General features: G+C 50.3%; 1 protein-coding gene across 5 annotated transcripts in view; it reads right to left on the reverse strand.

Moving 5' to 3' along the window:
* ASAP2 (ArfGAP with SH3 domain, ankyrin repeat and PH domain 2) overlaps nucleotides 1–20,880 on the reverse strand; it is a 1,162,669-nt gene that overhangs the window by 909,681 nt on the left and 232,108 nt on the right. For 4 of the 5 annotated variants that reach the window (XM_085610735.1, XM_085610732.1, XM_085610734.1 and 1 more), the window contains exon 4: nucleotides 20,639–20,713. The exons of the other annotated variant lie outside the window; for it this stretch is intronic. In XM_085610735.1, the coding sequence (XP_085466861.1) occupies nucleotides 20,639–20,713 (75 nt within the window). The remainder of the gene's footprint in view (nucleotides 1–20,638; nucleotides 20,714–20,880) is intronic. 5 annotated transcript variants of the gene reach the window in all.

Genomic DNA, 20,880 nt, shown 5'->3' on the forward strand with positions numbered 1-20,880 from the left:
TCCCACCACTCTAAGAGGTCCCAGCTCCTGTGAATGGTTATGCAGCAGGGTTGAATACAGAGCCGTGATAGGGTGCTTGCCAAAACCATGTGTCAATAGTATTTCTAGTGGGTTTGGGATCGCCGGTCCCCTGATACCCGTTCCCAACAGCTCGCTGAGCAGGTTGCTCATTGGCACATGGAGTAGAAAAGTACCTGGTCCCAGGTTAATGGTCTCCTGCATGTCATGGAAGGGTTGCAAGTTTCATTCCAAGAATTCCAAGAAAAGATCCTGTCATACTTTACCCACCGACTCCATCCAGGAACATATATCATGTAAATCAGTTAGTGCTGCGTTCTCTGTAATGAACCAAAGGGGCTATTCCGGTACATACGCTGGATTTCATAGGCACTCTTCACATATTTCTCTCACCTCCAATGAGTGGTCTCGTCTGCTTCCCAGAGTCCTAACAGCAGCTGCAAGCCGTCTAAGTGTCCCCATATATTCTGGGTATCTGGTTCAGTAGATCCCACCAACCAACACATGGAAAACTGCAGTTGTGCTGCTGCATTATATAATTCATAGATGGGAGCAGCTAAACCATAGAACAAGTTACATGCTTAAAGTTGTACAAGGAATTTCACCGCTTTTGACGTGATGGATAAATAAGAGTTGAAACAATGATGAAAAATGAAGAAAATAAAATGGATAAAACTGATTACTTTGGTGGATGGGTATTATTTTGATATACCAATGTGCATTCGGCTGTGCAACCTGTTCTGACCAGTCAACTTCGCGGGCCAGAATTTCAGAATGAATTATACTCTAGTGCGAAAGGAACGGCGCACTTAACGGGTGCTGCACGCCAAACGATAATAAAAAGGAAGAGAACGTGTAACACAATTGAGAAGAAGAAGGGTGTGCTTCGGGACAACCCCAATTTTGTCGTCTTACCAGCCGTTTCACTACCTGGCAGCACCCCATTAAAAATGTAGAGTCAAAAAAATGAGTTCATTACGTTTGATCATCGATTTGTCATCAACAAGGACTGTTCACATATATGAAAGTTCACTTGGCACAGCGCTTGATGTTTATGTTTGTAAATAAGCACTGACATAATAGAAGGGGGTTTGGGTTGTGGTTTGATTTTTAGGGGATTGTGGGTAATGAAGTGCGCACACACTATGTTGATAGGGTTTGAAAAGCGGGAGAGGGTAGTGATCATGTGATATTTTGCACCAATGATTGTAGAGGAGGGCGGGTGTTGTTTATTTAAATTGAGGATGTTTAGCATGGCCGTCATTAAGATACCACGAGCGCGACAGAGAAGTTTGAAGCACTGCGTAGTTTACATCAGGTATTTATCGGGGGCGCATGAAAGTGATTAATTCAGCACCAGGCATGTGGGGAACAGAGGATCGTTTAAGTTGGAAAGAGGAAGTTTGAAGTTTAAATGGGTATGATGTCAGGAAATCGACAGATTGCACAGATTAATAATTAGGATGAGTGTTTAGGGGAGGAGTTTAATTCACGAGTTACTAGGAATGTTTTGTAGATGGTGAGGGCGATGGGAGGTTTACTATGGTTGGTATTTAAATGTGGCACGGGAGTTTTGGTAAAATTGAGTTGTTACACAAGAGGGAAGGGTAATTATTGCTGATAATGATTTTGATATAATTTACATCCGTTGGGACAAAATGTAATGTGACTGACATACATATGTTTACGATTTGTAGATACTCCTGAAGAAGGTTTTTTAACCGAAATGCATTGAGTACGTCATGGATTATATGTTATGAAGGAAATTCGAAACATGTTCATGCATAGGCCTGGATGGGCAATACATAGAACGAGTTACATGCTTAAAGTTGTACAAGGAATTTCACCGCTTTTGACGTGATGGATAAATAAGAGTTGAAACAATGATGAAAAATGAAGAAAATAAAATGGATAAAACTGATTACTTTGGTGGATGGGTATTATTTTGATATACCAATGTGCATACGGCTGTGCAACCTGTTCTGACCAGTCAACTTCGCGGGCCACAATTTCAGAAGCTAAACCACCCCATATCTTAGGGGAAATAAAGGTTGATCAACTGCACCCTGCGTCTCCCTTTAGCCCATATAACCTCCAACAGTAAGGATCGCAGATCATTGAAAAAGGGACATTTGACATGCTTGTTTCTGGTCCAAGGAAGACATGGCTTGGCAGTTCGGGCTGGACTGTTCCCATAAGATACAGGGTCAAGACTGATTTACATAAAGCTGTGTCTGAACTGGGGTGGCAAAGTGAGCTAAAGAACGATGATGGATCCAACCCAGATCTGTGACTGGGGGTGAGTGTCTGAAAAGTTTCAGCTCTCCGTCCATCATCTCGTGTTTGAAGTGTCCTTAGGTTCCCTGGCAGTCAACTGAAACTGGCAAAATTTGTCCCAGTTCACAATGAGGTCCGAGGTCCTTCCAAAGTACTCTAGTACTGCCAGCACTGGGGTGAGATTTCGTTCAGTAGCCTTTTCCACTTGTAAGTACATCAGGGCATCATTGGCATATAATAACACTATGGGCCATTCTCCGCCCATCTGGCTCCCCAGGCACACGCCCGCACCCTCAAGACACTAGCCAGGGTCTCTATAGCCAGGGCAAACATGAGACAGGAGAGTGGGAACCCCTGTTGTCTTCCTTTACCGATCTGGTTAGGGAAGATTAGTCCCCCTGCCCCCCCAGCACGCACTCCCGCTTCTGCATCCTTGTACAGGAAGTTCACACATTGAAGGAATTCAGCCAATATGCCGAAATGCCACAGAACCCCAAGCAGATAAGGCCAGCTGATAGTATCAAATGCCTTTTAAAAATCCAGAGAGATCACCCAGTGATTCTCTTGGTGTCACCAAGTCCAGTCCATGGTCCCAAATAAGCATCTGAGATTTAAGAAGGTGCAACGCCCCAGGAAAAAGCCATTTTGATCAGTATGTACCAGAGTCTAGGCCAAGGGTAACAAGCGGTTGGCCAATACTTTCCCCAGAATTTTGTACCCCAAATTCAATAGCGGCAGTGGCCTTTGGATCCTACTGCCAGGAGATCCGGGGTAGGCTTCAGTAAGACCACAATTAAAGCCTCCCTCAGAGACAACCAACCTCCTTGGCAGACTCGCATGTCTTTAATACGCGTGCCACTAGTCCTGGTCTGTAGGCGGCATAGAATTTCAGTCCGGTGTTTTGCTCCTAGCCATTTGATTTATCACCGCTTGTATTTCATCAGTTTGGAGGGCCCTTCTAGTGTAGCTTTCTGCATCACATTGAGGTGAGGAAGGGGAATTGTATTCAAGTAATAATCCGCAGCCTGTTCTTTCAGTTTGGAACCAGGGCTGTAAAGGATAGTGTAATAGTCTTTAAAAACCTCATTGATTGCGGATTGTCAATTAACCACCATTCCGGTTGGGTAAAGGATTGCAACAATTGGGGTTCTAGAGGATCAGATCTCAGGAGCCATGCTAGTGTACATCCCGCTTTGTCGCCCTTCCCATGTTGTTGGGATGTACATTCAAGGCATCCCAGTATGTGAAGTGTTGTAGTCCGGTTAGGCAGTGGCAAGGTCATTTTGGGCTTGTTCTATGCCTACTTCCTCTCATTCTAGAGTGTGTATGCAGTCCTCTAGGGTGCTCATGTCCTGCCTTAATGTGTGTTTCGTCCCATGGATTATCTTGATGCACAATCCCCTTAATACCACCTCAAATTCGTCCCATTTTACCAATCGATCAGATGCCGTCCCCTCAAACTCTGAAATAGTTCTCTATATGGTTCCCAATTTCAGACGTGGTTAAGGGGTTGTTCAACATTTCTAAAGGCATTCTCCAGGTTGGAACACAGGATGGAGTACGTCCCCAGGCGATGATCAATTTAAGGGGGTTATGGACAGAGAGCGGGCGCCCCAGGTATTCTGTGTTTATTAGTTTTTCCACAAATATCTTGCTACAGTAGAACAGATCTATGCGTATGTGTAAGGTGTGCAACCAGGAGTAAAACGAGTACTACTTACTAGTTGGGTGAGTGACTCTCTACGCCTCTGTGACCACAACATTCGTCGCCGATTGGGACAGTGACCTCACCTCTACGAGTGAGTAAGCCCCGGGACGGGGTGAGAGATGTGTCATTGTCAATGTTTTGTACTGCATTAAAGTCTCCTCCCCACACACTGTAAATTTGGGTTTGAGAAAGAGAGGCGGTAAGTATAGTGAAGAAATTCACAGCATGTGTGTTGAGGGCATATATCACTACCGGCTGGGAAAATCACACATATCTTGTATTGAGTCCTCGGAGGTGCTGTGTAACCCATTGGAACGACTCTCTGTGGCAGTTTGTCTCAGTAGTATAATCCTTATAAATGCTCACTTTACTGTTCTCAACCACCCATGGCCCTTGTGCTCTGAATGGCTGCAGGATCTGATTTCTATTCCGGTAATTGAAAAGTCCCATCACCATCAGCACGGGGAGTGCTCCCGGTGGGCAGAGGTTGGACCAGTGCTCTGTGTGCTCGCTCCACTGAGAAAAATCGTGATTGTTAGCCGGCCAGTACTGTATCCGCAAGCCATGTCACAAGGCAAAGTTCCATTCTAAGACCCTCGGCCTACTTCGGGAGGCCCACGATGCACATCTTTTTTCAGCAAGACCTATCTTCTGCATCATTCATTTTTAATTAAGAAAATCAAACTTCTTTCTGGAGAGCCTTGTTTTGTGAGTGCATGGCACGCACCAAGGGGCAAAAAGTCACCAACGTTCACTCAGTCTCCACCCATTCCACTGGTTTTTTTTTATCCGCTCTCAGCAGCTAGTTTTAGCCCCAAAGTGGATTTCACATCCTGTATAGCCTTTAATCTAACTTCCAATTTGGTGGCATGCTCCTGCATTATAGCATCACGTGGTGTTCGGTATTCCCAGAATAGAGACCTAAAGGGAGTCACACCATCAGAGAGGCTACCTTGACCCCCGTTTTTCATGCCTTTCAGTTTCATCATGGTGCAGAGGAGATAGGCACAGAGATGCAAGAGCGCCTGGTCAGATTATTATAATGGCCTCTCAGTGAAGGGACTGCGCTATTATAAGTCACCTTCAACGCCGGTCAGATCCTTGCATTGACCCAGGAGGTGATTTAAGCACAGGGTCGATTCCCTGTCGCCAAGTTATGTGCACTCACCAACAAAGGAAATGGCACCCTTAAAGTCACAGGAAATCCTGCATTGAAACCCTGTCTAACAATGGGGTCTTCGTGACTGTCATCCAGGTCCCGTTCAGGTGGGGGGACACCTCAGCATGCCTGTGACAGAGGAAAGGAGACGGGTCTGCTTTTTATTTGGGGGAGGTGGAAATCTGCCGCCACAGTGCCCTTTGATCGCTACTATTCTGCAAGGGGACCTCAGCAGAGCCCGGCGCCACTCCAAGTGTTGTGCAGCGCAGGCCTGACCAGGTCGCACCAGTCTCTCCAATGTTCTGCAGTTCTCCTGGGGTCGAGATGATGAGTCAGGGGCAGTAGGATATCTGCGAGCACCAGCAGGCAAGCCAACCAATAAGGTCCTCTGCTTCAGCCGGTGGAACCTCCTATGCTCTGTCCGCGTCACGGCAACCAAACTTGCACAGCAACAGCCAACTACCCAGTTCATGCCTCCCAGTCTTTCAGGACCTCTGGCAGGTGATGCTGGCGGCAGGGGTCCTAGCCACAGAACATCAGGATACTAGCAGGGTAAAAACAGCACAGATCACGAGCAGAGCAACTTATATAGTCGTCTTCTGGGCCACGCCCACCCCTTTTCCTTCTCGAATATTTATTGGAGCATCCTACATTTGTGAGTGTCATGATTTCAGGAAACGGGCTCCAGAATGCCGAGCACAGATCCAACATGGCGGCTCACTAGCGCGCATGCGCGAAGAAGTCAGGCAAGTAGAAAAGCCTGACTTCCTGTAACCTCGAGGCTTCGCGTTCTAGTGTTGCCCAGCAGGCTGTTTGATGAACTTCCTGTTTCAGACTCGGACATTGGAAATCCTTCTGCTCTCGGGTTTTGCGACCCTGCCCTCCGTATCCTGATTTTTTGTCTTTAGCTGAAAATTAGCTTTGATTCAGCTATTGCCCAGAGCTCTGGTGACTCGGGATTACCCTTATCCTTCTAGTATTCGTCTCAGTGCTGGGAGATCCTACTGTCCCTCCGGCTCCGTGGTTTGAAGTTGACACGGGTTGCTGTTGGCTCCGCCGGCCTTACCGGACATGTTTCCCGTAGGCCGGCCGGGTTTAACCGAACCCAGTTGCTAGTCCTTGGACGCCCCGGCGGACTGGTAAAACTCTTTTCCCCCCTTACTTTTGTTCTTTTGCGCGATATTGCTTTCTTGGGAACAAGTCATCTCCACCTGTTCATCTGCCGTGTGTATGCTGGGTGTGGAGCTTCTCTTCATAACCGGTTTGGACCCTGACTCTTCGCTGGACTCCGTCCGTTTAAGTAACGGTAACTGTGTGCTGGGGACAAGGGATAATACAGCTTAACACTGTGACAGCGTAGATATCATTGTTGTCTCTATTTTAGGAATATTGTTGCGCAGAGAAGATGGGACATATCTGAGGGTATTTGGGGACCCTTCCAGCTTTATTTACCCAGTGCCTTTCCTGATTTAACTCTCCAGAAGACTCTACATCGTTCTTTGCCCTTTAGAATAGTCACATTTCAGGAAACTAGGAATTTACACCTTATAGATTTTCCACGTTCTATCCCACGGGTTCTGGGGGTACCTACTCACTCTGTCTTTGTCCTCTTCCAGAAAAGACCCAGTTCCCCTCACATGCGGATGAAGTGAAGACTGCAGCTCCAGAGATGGTTCCCCTCTCTTTCCTTGTTTTGCTTCCCCTCTTTCCCCTATTACCAGTGTACTCTAGGGTTCGATAGAGACACTAGGTGGTGGTGGAAGGTTGGGATCTATACAACAGTATCCTGGAAACTCCGCGGCACTCCTGCAGAATCTTCTCCTGGTAGGTTCTTACAGTAAGTGAGGACTTACGATGCTGAATTCAAATGAGAGAGGAAGAACTACTAGACATGTGGTGAAGCTAAAGCTGGGGCAGATGGGGAAAAAGGATCAGATGTGGGGTAAGGACTTTTAATTGGGAATTAGTTATGTAGTTTCCAGCAAAGGAAATACTATACTGCTTCTTCAGGCCATTATGATGCAAAAATACAGATCTTGGGGTAACAAATGTTATGAAGAGGTTGTTTTCCTTTAAAGGGAAGTACAAGCTGCAAGTTTGTTTTTGGAGGACAGTGGAGTTAAATGCCCTGGGAACTTTCACGGAAAACGCATTTCATTGCCATGTATCTTTGCAGTTTTTCTTACAAAAACAATAATGAATACAAATACAAAACAGCTGCATATCTTGATCATTTACACAGTGGAATTCACATCTTGGTGAAATCCCTGGTCTTCAAATAAAAATGCTCAAAATCACATGGCAGGACAAGAATATATTGACAAATCCAGACATTTCATGCTATCCAATGTCGCGTCTGAGTAGTTGACTCAGTTCTTTTTTTTATTTAATTTTTTTGCATTCTGGGTGTAGTAATTTTGCTCGACCAATTGCAAATGCAGGATCAGAATATCAAGAAACAAAACAAAAACGAATAAGCAATACAGATGTGACATGGAACAACTTGAGAAAAGGCATTTCTATTCAGATGGCCTGTTTATACCAGAACACAGCATACAGCCTCAGGCAATGTTCCTTTACCTCGCATGGTAAATTGCTTGTTGAGATTTGCTTTTTGGAATGATCTTATGAAACGGTTTTCGGTGTTTATGGTGCTAGGAATTCCTCATTCAACAGAGGAAGAAAAACTAAAAGGGTATTGCCTACTTTTAGTATTACAAACAACGCTACAGAATACCCTGGGGAAACTCGCATGGCACTTATGTTTGGTCATTTTTAGGACCGGACAAGGGCACTAGACAGGTGCTGTTACAGGTCTATTTACTGTTTGGGTTAAATATATCCCCATGTTTCTAACTTTTAACCATATCAGACAGCGAGACTAATTAAAGTACCGGTTGATTATTAGGTACATTTTAACTTTCCCTTTAGATCCCTCAATTGACCATACCCTAGCAAACACCCGCACCACCAAATATAGGGATTCCTAGTGGAAGCATGATTACATTCAATACATGAACTCTCTTAACTTATAAGTCTGAGCCCACTCATGAGCGGGCCCCATGAAGAAACAAGCCCCTTTATGGTGGGTAAGGGCCCGGCGTTCTTTAAGATAAACACATGTTACACTAAGAAGAGGTCAAGATCTGGTACACTACACAGACTATGTTTTGCAGTGTTAGTAGAATCAACAAAAATAGATTTCCTTTTTATTCAATTGTATGTATACCGTAGATGAGAGGGATGTAGGGAGGTGATCCTCCCGTGCGGGCGCTCCGCTGCAGTACAGGTTATCCAATAGTGTCCTTTATCTAGGGTGTCCCCCCACAGGGAGGATATGAACACTTAATTACCGGGGATCGAGGTGGTGGAACCTTTACCCCCACAGTTTACTTCTTTTAGTTAAATGAATAAGCGACAGGCACTCTGCATAGTTTGTTTGCTGGGCAGTTCAAGGCCCGGAGTGCAGGGGAGCAGGGAGGGAGGATTTCGGGTTGGAAGGGGGGGGGGGGTGTTAATGGTTGTTCAATGTTCAAAGAAGACAGCACTCACTCTCAATGGACAGGTACAGGGAATCGCTAGTCCACAGGTATGCAACTGCCAACACACTGGGATAAGGGTCTCAGGATTCTGAGCTAGAATGTCAAAGGTCTGGGGGATTAAGTGAAGCGTTGTATTGTCTTGCAACATATTAAGAGGCATTCCCCGGACATCAATCAATCAATCAAGATACTTATAAAGCGCACTACATACCTGTGAGGGTCTCAAGATGCTGGGGGAGGGGGGGAGAGGGTGCTGCTACTGATCGAAGAGCCAGGTCTTGAGAAGTCTTCTGAAGTCCAGTAGGTCTTGGGTCTGCCGTAGGTTGGTGGGGAGGGTGTTCCAGGTCTTGGCGGTGAAGTGGAAGAAGGATCTGCCGTCGGCGGTCGTTCTTCGGATGCGGGGGACTGTGGCGAGGTCGGCGGAGCGGAGCTGGCGGGTGGGGGTGTAGAAGCTGAGGCGTCTGTTGAGGTATACTGGGCCGGTGTTGTGGAGAGCTTTGTGTGCGTGGATGAGGAGCTTGAAGTTTATCCTCTGGTTGATGGGGAGCCAGTGCAGGTCTCTCAGGTGGGGTGTGATGTGGCTGCGGCAGGGGATGTCGAGGATCAGATGTGCTGAGTCATTCTGGATGCGTTGCAGTCGTCCCAGGAGCTTGGCCGACGTTCCTGCGTAGAGGGTGTTTACGTAGTCCAGTCTGCTGGTGACGAGGCCCTGGGTGACTGTTCTTCGAGGCTCGGTGGGGATCCACTTAAAGATCCTGCGGAGCATTCGGAGGGTGTTTAAGTAGGATGAGGCGATGGCGTTGATCTGTTTAGTCATGGAGAGGGTGGAGTCGAGGATGACCCCTAGGTTGCGTGCGTGGTCGGTGGGTGTTGGGGCAGTTCCCAGTGCGGTCGGCCACCAGGAGTCGTCCCAGGCCGAAGGGGTGTTTCCGAGGATGAGGACCTCCGTCTTGTCCGAGTTCAGCTTCAGTCGGCTGTTCCTCATCCATTCGGCGGCGGCCTTCATGCCTTCGTGGAGGTTGGTTTTGGCGGTGTGAGGGTCTTTGGTGAGAGAGAGGATCAATTGAGTGTCGTCGGCGTAGGAGATGATGTTGAGGTCGTGCTGTCGGGCGACGTGGACGAGGGGTGCCATGTAGATGTTGAACAGCGTCAGGCTGAGGGAGGAGCCCTGGGGTACGTCGCAGATGATCTCGGTGGCCCTGGAGCGGAAGGGGGGGAGGCGGATGATCTGGGTTCTGCCGGAGAGGAAGGACGTGTTCCAGTCCAGGGCCTTCTCTTGGATTCCGGCGGCGTGGAGGCGTGTGCGTAATGTGTTGTGGCAGACTGTGTGGGGGCGGTGGTTGTCGGGGCGGTCGTGGCGTTGAAGCTGTTGTGGATGTTGGCGATCTTGCGGTGGAAGAAGGTGTCCAGCGAGTCGCAGAGGTCTTGCGAGGGCGGGATGTCGTTGGTGTTGGAGCTGGGGTTGGAGAGTTATTTCACAATGTTGTGTGCGTTGTTATCTAGGCGGTCTTTGAATGAGGCCCTCTTGGCGGTTCTGATGAGTTGATGGTGCCTGCGTGTGGCGTTCTTGTGGGCTGCGTGGCTGTCCGGTGTTCGTTCGCGGAGCCAGTTCTTCTCCAGTTTTCGGCATGTTCGTTTGGAGGCCTGGAGGTCTTCGGTGAACCAGGTGGCTTTCTTGCTGGTGTGGCTGTTGGAGGGTGTCTTGAGTGGGGCGAGGGTGTTGGCGCAGTTGTCGATCCATTGTCTGAGGTTGCGGGTGGCGGTGGAGTCGGCGGGTGGGTTCTGGGTGAGGGTGGTGGTTAGCTGGTCGTGGGGGTTTGTGGTGAAGATGGGGTCGAGCGTGTGGCCGCCGGCGTGTGTGGGTGTTGTCACGAGCTGTCTGAGTCCGAGGTTGGCGAGGTTCTCGATCAGGGCGTTGGTGTCGTCGTTGTTCTTGAAGTGGAAGTTCAGGTCCCCGAGGAGGATGTAGTCCGTGGAGACTAGGGCGTGTGTGTTGATGAAGTCGGCGATGGAGTCGCTGAACTGCGGTCGGGGTTCGGGGGGTCTGTAGACGAGGGTTCCGCTGAGGGTGGTGTTGGGGTCGGTGTGGATTTGGAAGTGCATGTGTGTCTTCTGTGCTGAGGGTGTCTTCGGTGTTGGTCGAGACTCTGAGGGTGTTCCTGTGGACGATGGCGACTCCTCCTCCAACGCCGTTGGTACGGTCCCTGCGGGTGAACTTGTAGCCTTCCGGGATGGCTATGGCGATGTCGGGAGCGGAGGTGGGGTTCAGCCAGGTCTCCGTCAGGAAGGCGAAGTCTGGAGAGGTAGAGTCGAGTAGGTCCCAGAGTTCGAAGGCGTGTTTGCGGTTGGAGCGGGTGTTGAGACTAATGCATCTGAGGTAGTTGGGTTCTTTGGTTGATGGTTTAGTGGGCCAGATGCTGGTGAAGCTGCAGTTCCGGCAGGTGAAGGGTCCTTGGGTGCGCTTCGGGGTGGCCTGGTAGCAGGTGTGTTCTCGTCCAGGGTTGAGTGCGTGGAGGGTGCTGGCATCGTAGCGGAGTCGGGCGTTGTGGTGTACATGGAGGCCAGGGGTTCTGGCGCTGGGCGTGGTCCAGGCGCGGACGGGCGCCATAAAAAGGGGAGGTGGGAGGGAGGAGCAGCTGGGAGGGTGGAAGGACGAATGGGTGAGCGGGGCCGCAGTGGAAGCAGCGGCAGGGAGAGTGACAGTAAGACAAGGGAAGAACGGTCACAAAATACAGGCACAGAATACAATAGAAGACGGTCACAAGCAGAAGGGGCACAAGGCAAGTACAATATAGAGCTAGTCTAGGGCAGGAAAGCAAACCTATGGCCTACCACTGGCCACCAGGGATGAGGCGCAGGTGGTAGCCTACGGGTGGAGGTGGGCCTCGATTTTCCTAAGCGGCAGCGGCAGCTGGGCAGATACACGGGCAGAGACACGGGCGCAGTCAGGTGGGGCTGCGCGGCGTTGGGGGCAACCTCCCTGCAGACAGGGTCAAGGGTCGCCTGTAGCCATAGTATTCCTTCAGGCGACACATCTTGTTGGTAATTCTTGCCAGGCCGTGAACAGATGGGGGTACAAGCTGATGGCGCACTCAGGGTTTACTTCTGGCTCCAGTGGGGTGGGAATCATGCTCAAAAAGTCTTTCTCACTCTTCATACAACACACATGGACGGACGCCTTGGGCAGGTACGTGGCTATATCCGGGCAGTGGAGGGCAGGACGCCATCACTGATGACTATATATGTCCCACCAGGCCTACAGAGCAGTACCTACAAGGACTTTGGAGCAGTAATTCTGTCAATTCCAGATGGTCATTTCATAGCGGGGGGAGACTTCAATTCAGTGGTGTCGGGCATGACAGACCGCTATCCCCCACGTGACATCGGTCCCTCGCTGAAATTGCTTTTATAGTTTATGGGACCGTTGGGCCTGTCGGATGTCTGTGGGCATTTCACCCCACCACTTGCCAATACAATTTCCACTCTGGAGCATACAATAGTCTCTCCCGTATCGACTACCTTCTGGTGCCCGCTACCCAAATTAGCTGTGCCAGAGAGGTACAGCATTTGGCGAGGGGTATCTCGGATCATTCCCCCATCTGGGCAGAATTGGTCTTCAATGAAAAACGGATGGGCAAGATTGCGCCCATTAACCCTTGGTATCTGCGAAATCCGGCGGTTAGAGGGGCTCTCCTCCGGGCCATAGACTAATACTACTCGGAAAATACAGGGTTGGTTACATCGGCCCAAACTCTCTGGGAGGCCTTTAAGTCGGTACTAAGGGGTCAGGCCCTTTCACTTATAGCAGGTGTTAGGAAATAAAAAGGGAAAGATCTGGTCCAAGTGGAAGCAGACATCCTCCGGCTGGAGGTAGAGTGGGAAGAAGACGCCACAAAAGCCAAGAAGCTTGAACTTAAACACAAGAGGGAAGAATATAGGGTCATAGCCACATACATGGCCAAAACTCTTGGCAGAGAAAAGGAGGGCAGAGTCTACAACTTAGGTGATAAAGAAGGCACGCTACTTGCCTGGCTTGACAGAAGAGAATTAGCTAGCCGCCTGGTTCCAGAACTTGTAGACGAGCAGGGGGGAATCTTAACAGATCCGCAGGCAATTGCAAATGAGTTCGCCGACCACTATCACCGAGTGTATCGTTCAAGCACTGACTTGCCAGAAACGGACTCGGAGGCTCTGCTCGCAGGCATACAGCTTCCTGTCCCGTCAGTCGAAGAACGGGAATCTTTACACAGTGCTTTTACAATTTACGAGTTCGCGCAGGCGATAAGAAACCTTCAATCCGGTAAAGCACTGGGCCCAAACGGTTTGCCGATCGAGCTCTACAAGCTAAAGCCTGACTCCATTGCTCCACACCTGCGAGCGATGTTCGAGGAGAGTGGGGAGAGGGGGAGCCTTCCTTATGATCAGCGGATAGCCACCCGAATGACCATCTACAAAGAAGGGAAGCCAAGAGACAGGTGCTTGTCGTATAGACCTATCTCACTGCTAAATGCAGAACCCAAGATCTTGGCCAAACTGTTAGCAACCCAACTGACCCCGGTTCTTAGCAAGTTAGTTCACCCTGATCAGTCGGGCTTTATGCCTCACCGAAATACAGCCCTAAACCTAAGGCGTCTTCATGGAGTGATGGGCAGGATGAACAAGATTCAAGAAGCGGCGGCGGTGGTGTCTCTGGATGCCACAATGGCATTTGACACCGTCGAATGGGCATATCTCTTTGCGGTCCTGAAAAAGCTGGGTGTCGGGTCCGAATTCATTGGATGGGTACGGCTATTGTACAGTGAGCCCTTGGCTCAAGTAGAGGTTAACAAAAAAAAAGTCGGAGGTGTTTGAGTTGAGCCGTGGGACACGCCAGGGCTGTCCATTGTCCCCACTACTTTTTGCTCTTTCCCTCGAGCCGCTTGTGGCATGGATCCGGCAGGATCCGATAATCCGAGGCCTCAAGTGGGCAGACACCTGGGAGGACAGTATCTCTCTCTAAGCGGACAACATCCTCCTTTATCTCGCCTTCCAGAGGGCCTTGCTTCTTAACGCCATCAACATTTTTACAAACTTCGAGAAGAACTCAGGATACAGGATCAACTGGGCTAAATCAGTCATCTATGTTCTCAGTGGTGAGCCCCCAACCTCCCTAAAGAACTGTCCAATTCGAGTGGCCCGGGACGGTTTCCGTGACCTGGGTGTTTTTATCTTAGCTGACCCAAAGACAAGGCATGCCTGGAATCTGCTCCCCCCTCTCCAGCGCCTGAAAAGGGACGTCGCACACTGGAAGGCACTCCAGCTCTCCCTGCTGGGACGGGCAACGCTTTTTAAAATGATGGCTTTGCCCCGATTTCTGTATGCCTTGTAGAACCACCTGGACCCAGTCCCAGCTTGTTATTTTTAAGAAATTGAAGGCCTCCAGAGAGAGCTGTTGTGAGAAGGGAGGCCATGCATAGCTTTGGAAAAACTAGTACTATCATGTACGGGGGCATTGCTCTCCCTTACATAAGAAAATATTACTGGGCTGCTCATCTAGCAGGAATTAACCATTGCACGTATAGATGCGAGGATGACCCTGGGTATAGGATCGACAAGTGGCTACTTCCGGGGGGGGGGGAACTTTAATAGAGCCATCTACTCCCTTGCTGTAAAGACTTCACTCACAGGACCTACCCAACGCAGTACACGTCTGGAAGGCGGCGAACTGAAGTTTGGGGTGGGACCGGCGACTCGCACAAGCCACGCCATTGTGGGATGCCGAGTAATTGGGTACTCTGCGAACCTCAAAAGGGTTTGGAAACTGGGATTTGATAGGGATCTCACAGATTGGGGACCTCTGGCGGAAGAGGGCAGTGCTGTCCTTTGCCACCCTACAGAAAGAGTATGAGTTAGCTGATTCAGAATATTTCCGTTATTTGCAGGTGCGACATGCACTAATGTCCAACCTATCCAACGGGGAATCTCTTCCGGAGGCGTCGCCATTGGAAGACAGATTGTTAGATGGATACATGCCCACAAATACGATCTCCCACACATACAAAAAGCATGTCAACAACACCTCTGATCTGGGGTGTTGTTTGTTTTTACCGCAAGGCAAACCATTTATTGTATTGGTATTTTTAAGGTGCTCTCCGGGGGACGAATGATGGCTTCTGTATGTGATGGGGGGTAGGGACCTGACTTTATTGTCCTGGAACGTTAACGGACTGGGGGATAGGATTAAGCGAGGTGTGGTCCTGCAGTATTTAAAAAGACTTTCACCAGATGTGGTCTTTCTGCAGGAGACACACCTTATTGGTAATTCCTTTTGTGCCATGAATCGGCGTGGCTATCGCTTGGTGGCCCACTCGGGCTTCACGTCGGGCTCACGGGGGGTGGGCATCATGGTGAAGAACTCGCTCCCGTTGGAAATAGACGAGGTGCGCTGTCTTAGTGGGGAGAATGGAGGGTAAAGTAGTTGTCTTTGTCTCAGTGTACGTCCCACCGGGGTTACAGTCTACGACTTTTGCAGACCTAGGGCGCCTCCTCCTTGACCTTCCGGGGGGGCTTCTGGTGGTTGGGGGGGGACTTCAATGCGGGACCGTGGATCGTCACCCCCCTAGGGACCTCCCCCGGGCGCAGGCGTGGCTGTCCGGCTTCTTAGATACACTGGGATTGGTGGACTGCTGGCGTTTAAAACATCCCACGCAGCTGCAGTACACTTTCCACTCGGGTGCCCATGGTAGCCTCTCACGGCTTGATTATGTCCTTGTCCCTGCGGCCTATGTTGGGAGGGTAGGAGAGGTGCGCCATTTGGCGCGGGGTATTTCAGATCACTCCCCGCTCCTGTTGCAAATTGATGTCTTCCCGAGGGGGGAGGGCAGAGTAGCTCCAATCAATGCCTGGTACCTGCGCGACCCCACCATTCGCGCTGATTTGATTAAATCCTTGCAGCGGTATTTCGATGAGAATGCGGGGTCCGTCCCTTCGGCTATCTCCCTGTGGGAAGCCTTCAAAACAGTTCTTAGAGGGGAGGCCCTCTCCTTTATTTCCCATGCCCGGAGGCGCGAGCAGGAGGAGGTGACCCGGGTGGAGGCCGAAATCGCTGAATTGGAGGGTGATCTAGAGGGTGGGGTGACGGATGCTGCACTACATGTCCTACAACTTAAGCAGGCGGCCTACAGGGCCCTCGTCACGGAGGCGGCCAGGGGCCTCTATAGAGAGCAACAGGGGCGACTGTATGATGTGGGTGATAAGGCTGGTAAATTGCTTGCATGGTTGGATAAAAAGGAGAGAGCGAGTCGTGTGGTCCCGCTGATTGAGAGGACGGATGGTGTGCGTGTCACCGAGCCAGAAGACATTGTCTCTTGCTTCGCGGATTATTTCCGCGAGGTGTATTCCCCGGTTTCTCCCTGCTCGGAGGAGGATTCCCATGCCCTGCTTAGGGATATCGCGCTGCCTTCCCTTTCGGTGGAGGACAGGGTGTCGTTAGATGCCGCTCCTACCTCCGACGAAATTGCCCTCGCCATACGCTCGGTCGCATCCGGCAAGGCCATGGGCCCGAACGGCATCCCTATCGAGCTGTATAAGCTGCGACCGGATGTACTGGCACCCCACCTCCGTGCGATGTTCCTGGCGGCCCACTCGCTGGGCTCCCTCCCGCCGGACCAACGTCTGGCTACAATTGTGGTGATCCACAAGGAAGGGAGACCTCGAGACCGGGTTACATCCTACCGGCCTATCTCGCTCTTGAATGCGGAGCCCAAAACCCTCGCCAAGGTGTTGGCCAACCGGCTGGTCGGCGTGGTGGGCGATCTGGTCCACCAAGACCAGTCCGGCTTTATTCCCCATCGCAACACGGCCCTTAATCTGCGGCGCTTGCACGGGGTGCTCGCGCGTGTCCCGTTTGTGCGGGAGCCGGCCATATTGGCGTCCTTAGACGCCACCATGGCGTTTGACACGCTCGAGTGGCCATACATCTGGGCTATGCTGGCGAAGTTTGGATTTGGCCCGGGGTTCATTAGCTGGGTCAAATTGTTGTATTCGGGCCCATTGGCGCAGGTGGTGGTGAATGGAAGAGTATCGGTCCCATTCGAGCTGGGACGGGGCACGCGACAGGGCTGTCCCTTGTCGCCGCTCCTGTTCGCGCTGGCCTTGGAACCCCTGGCGGAGTGGCTGCGGTGGCACCCTTCCATCCGTGGTCTCCGTTGGACCCCCGAGTATGAGGACCGCGTGTCCCTATACGCTGACGATATCCTTTTGTACCTAGCCTCCCCGCGTAAATCACTGATTGTCCTGGTTGATGTTTTGCGCTCATTCGGTCGCAACTCAGGCCTTGGGCTAAATCATGTGTGTATGTGCTTTCCGGGGAGGCTCCCGTCCTCCCGCAGGGCTGTCCGATTCAGAGTGCCTCACAGGGGTTTCGGTACCTGGGGGTTTACATTACTCTGGACCCGGAGGCCCGCTACGAGCGGAATTTGCTTCCCCCCCTCCAGCGCTTGAAGGAGGACGTCGCGCGCTGGCGGCGCCTGCCGCTTTCGCCGCTCGGCATTGTTTAAGATGATGTCGTTGCCACGCTTCCTGTACGCTCTCCAGAACACTATGGATTTAGTCCCGGCGCGCTACTTCCGTGAGGTGGAGAGTCTACAGCGCCACCTGTTCTGGGACGGGAGGCCGCGTATTGCCCTGGCGAAGTTGACGCTCCCATGGTACGACGGGGGGATTGCCCTCCCGGATATTAAACGGTATTACTGGGCCTCCCAGCTAGCTGCAATTAATCATGGCCTTTACGGGCCCGCCTTAAACCCGGCATTTGAAATGGACAAGATGCTCCTGCCTGGTGGCGACTATAATCGAGCGCTCTACTCTGGCGCGCCCGGCCCCCGTCTGACGGGACCTACGCGTGTCATGGTACGAGTATGGCACGCGGCTAACGCAGCTATGGGGTGGAAGGACCGTTTGACCCGGGCATCACCGTTGTACGCGTCCGAGAGATTGGGCTCCCTGTGGACCTCGAAGGGCTTCGAGAAGTGGGACACGATCGGCATCAGTAAAGTGGGGGACCTCTGGACGAGAGGGGGATTTAAAACATTCGAGGCGCTGCAGACGGAGTTTCAGCTGCAGGGCAGTGAATACTTTCGGTACTTGCAGGTCCGTCACGCACTGGGCTCAGTCTTCCCGGACGTCGCCTCCATCCCGGAGTCTTCCCCCCTGGAGGATAGAGTGCTGGATGGCCACGTTCCGGACAGCACGATCTCCCTTATTTACAAAAAATTGATTAATGACCGCTCGGGCCTGCTGACTGGCCCCCGCGAGGCTTGGGTTGCCGACGGGCTGGAGTTGGACGACGAAGACTGGATTTCCGCGGTGGCCTCTCCGAAGGAGGTGGCCATACCGGCTCGCCTTCGCTTCGTCCAGCTTAAGATACTCCATCGGGTTTACATGACGGGGCCAAGGCTTCTGCGTATGGGCTATGCTGAGGATGGGTTGTGCAAGCGTGGGTGTGGTGCTTTGGCGACTTTTTTGCATATTTTGTGGGAATGCCCGAAGGTGGAGCGATTCTGGCGTGGTGTGCATGAGGTCCTGCGAGTGGTTACGCATGTCGAGCTGCTGCCTGAAGCGAGGAGATGCCTGCTGAATGTGTGGGAACCAACTGATTACTCGGTTCCGCAGACGCGATGGGTGACTCTGGGATATATGATAGCTAAGCGTGACATTGCTCAGCTGTGGGGATCCCAGAGGCCCCCGGCGGTGTCGGCCTGGAAAGAACACATGGATTGGTGCATGTTCCGAGAAAAGGTGGTGTATGTGGCGAGGGGTAAGCCTGGGGCCTGGGTGAAAGTATGGGGCCCTTGGAACGCCTACCGCGGGGGTATCTGCGCGCCACCACTGCTGCCTGCGGCCTCACCAGCCCCGTCCCCTTAGTTGACTCCTTTCCCTAGCCCTGAGCACGGAATTCCCCCAGTCCTCGATTTGTTCCCCTTCCCCTCTTTAGACTCCTGTGGATGGCTGGGGTCCCCCATTCGGGGAGCACGTGCTGTTACTTTCGATTGCAGGTTGCCTTGCGGGTGTGGTTTTTGTGTTGTTTGTATAAAATGAAACCGTATTGTGGGGTCAGAGTGATGTGGCCCACGACGCTTGTACCTCCTATTTTGCTCCTTTGCAACGCCAAGTGTTTCTGTACGTATGTCATATGCTCCTGTCATTCTAGCGGCTGGCCGAAAGGTTGTAGGCCCATACTTGTATATTCTTGAGATTGCAATAAACGGTTTAAAAAAAAAAAAAAAAAACAATAGCCTGTAAAAGAAACCACCAAAACTGCAAAAAAAAAAAAAAAACCAACACCTCTGATCCACTTGTCCAGACCAGGGGGCGGTGGAAGAGAGACGGGATAGAACTTGATGATGAAGAATGGCAGGAGACATGGTCTTCCCCCAAAGAAGTGGCAATCTCTTCCAGACTCTGCCTGGTTCAATTAAGGATCCTGCACAAGATTTACGTGTCAGGGGCCAGGCTCGTTAGCATGGGGTAAGAGTCTGATGGGATGTGCAGAAGACAATGCGGCCAAGAGGGTACCTTACTACACATAATATGGGAATGTGTCACTATCCAGAATTACTGGAGGGGGATACACAAATGTATAAATGAGGTGCTTGGTGTGGGGCTCCAGCCAGAAGCCAAACGATGTTTATTAAATGTATGGGAGCCTACTGTTGCGAACAGCAGGAGAAAAACTTGGGTTAGGCTGGGCCTGATGGTGGCCAAGCGGAATATTGCCTGACTGGGGGGGATCTGGTGTGTCACCAATATTAGCTTCTTGGAAGGCAGATATGGATTGGTGCATGCTGAGGGAAAAAACAGTGTATGTAGCACGGGGATGTCCCAAAAACTGGTTTGCAATTTGGGACAAATGGAATGTATATAGAGGAAATATTTGTGTCCAGCCCGCTGTCTCGTCTCTGGAGGAGCCTCTTACACCCTGTATCCCTACCTCCCTGACCTGTCGTTTTGATTTGTCACAATAGTACTGTCTAGTTGAGATAATATATGTCACGTAATGAGAAATGCCGTTCTCTTTGTGTCCAATAAAAATAATTAAAACTTTTTTTTCTGATTTCCTATAAGTTTCCCTGGGGTATTCGGTTGTGTGGAGCTGGTAGCTACACCATGACGTACAGAAACATCTTCTTGTACTACCTGACCTAAAAGAGAAATACCTTGGTCGTTGTCCATCAGGTTTGAAGCTAAGTAATCATCTGAATGTCTTAGGCTGAATGCAGATCACTTTTGCATTCCGCTACGATCAGTCTCTCTCTTTGAGACGTGAGAGATGTACTCAGCCCCTATATTATAAACTCATAGGTTGCAAAAGTGTGAAAAAAGAAAGGTTGGGAAAACCTGACAATTTCCTCATTATTACTACTTCGGCTGGGATCTGTGGTGAAGGGCTGGCTGCAAACCTCATCCATGCACTTCTTGCAGTCCCTTTGCAATGGAGAAATAAAATAGGCATTCAGTGAAAGGCAGGGGGCGGAGCATGCTGCAGTCTCCTGCACCAATGTATACTCCTACCTGTGCCCATAGAAACATTGACAAGATGGATGCTGTCACTCATGGCATCAATGGTTTCGGACTACAGTTGTGGTTGTAAACCACTGAAACAAGCCACTGGCATTCACAAAAGGTGGAACACCCCTTCGTCCACACTGCAAGTCCAAAAGAAATGACTGACTGTCAATTTACCTATAGTGCATTGCTTCTGGTAGTCTGCGGCTAAAAAGTCTCAGATTTTCATTACTGTGGGTTTTGTGACCTCAAAACCTTTAGCACATCAGGCTCTAAGTTTCGTCAATACATAAAAACAGTAGCTTCTGACTCTGCCCTGTGAAGACATTTTTGTATATTAACCATACACCTATTATAACCCATAACATCCCACGTTTCAACATCACCTACCCCTTTTACTCCTTTTAAATCTCCCTTCAGCAAACTGTCCAGTGGAAAAGTGATTATGTTGTTCATATTCTGAATCTACAATAGATTAGAAAAAAATTAATGAAATAAAGAAAACAGTATGAAAACTTCATGTACTTAGTCAACACAATAAAGGTTTAAAAATGACTTTAAAAATGCAAATGAATAGATCCCAACAATGCAATAATAAAGGTTTAAAAAGGACTTTAAAAATACAAATAATT

Source organism: Triturus cristatus, chromosome 6, assembly GCF_964204655.1.
Source record: "Triturus cristatus chromosome 6, aTriCri1.1, whole genome shotgun sequence".
NCBI lineage: Eukaryota > Metazoa > Chordata > Amphibia > Caudata > Salamandridae > Triturus > Triturus cristatus.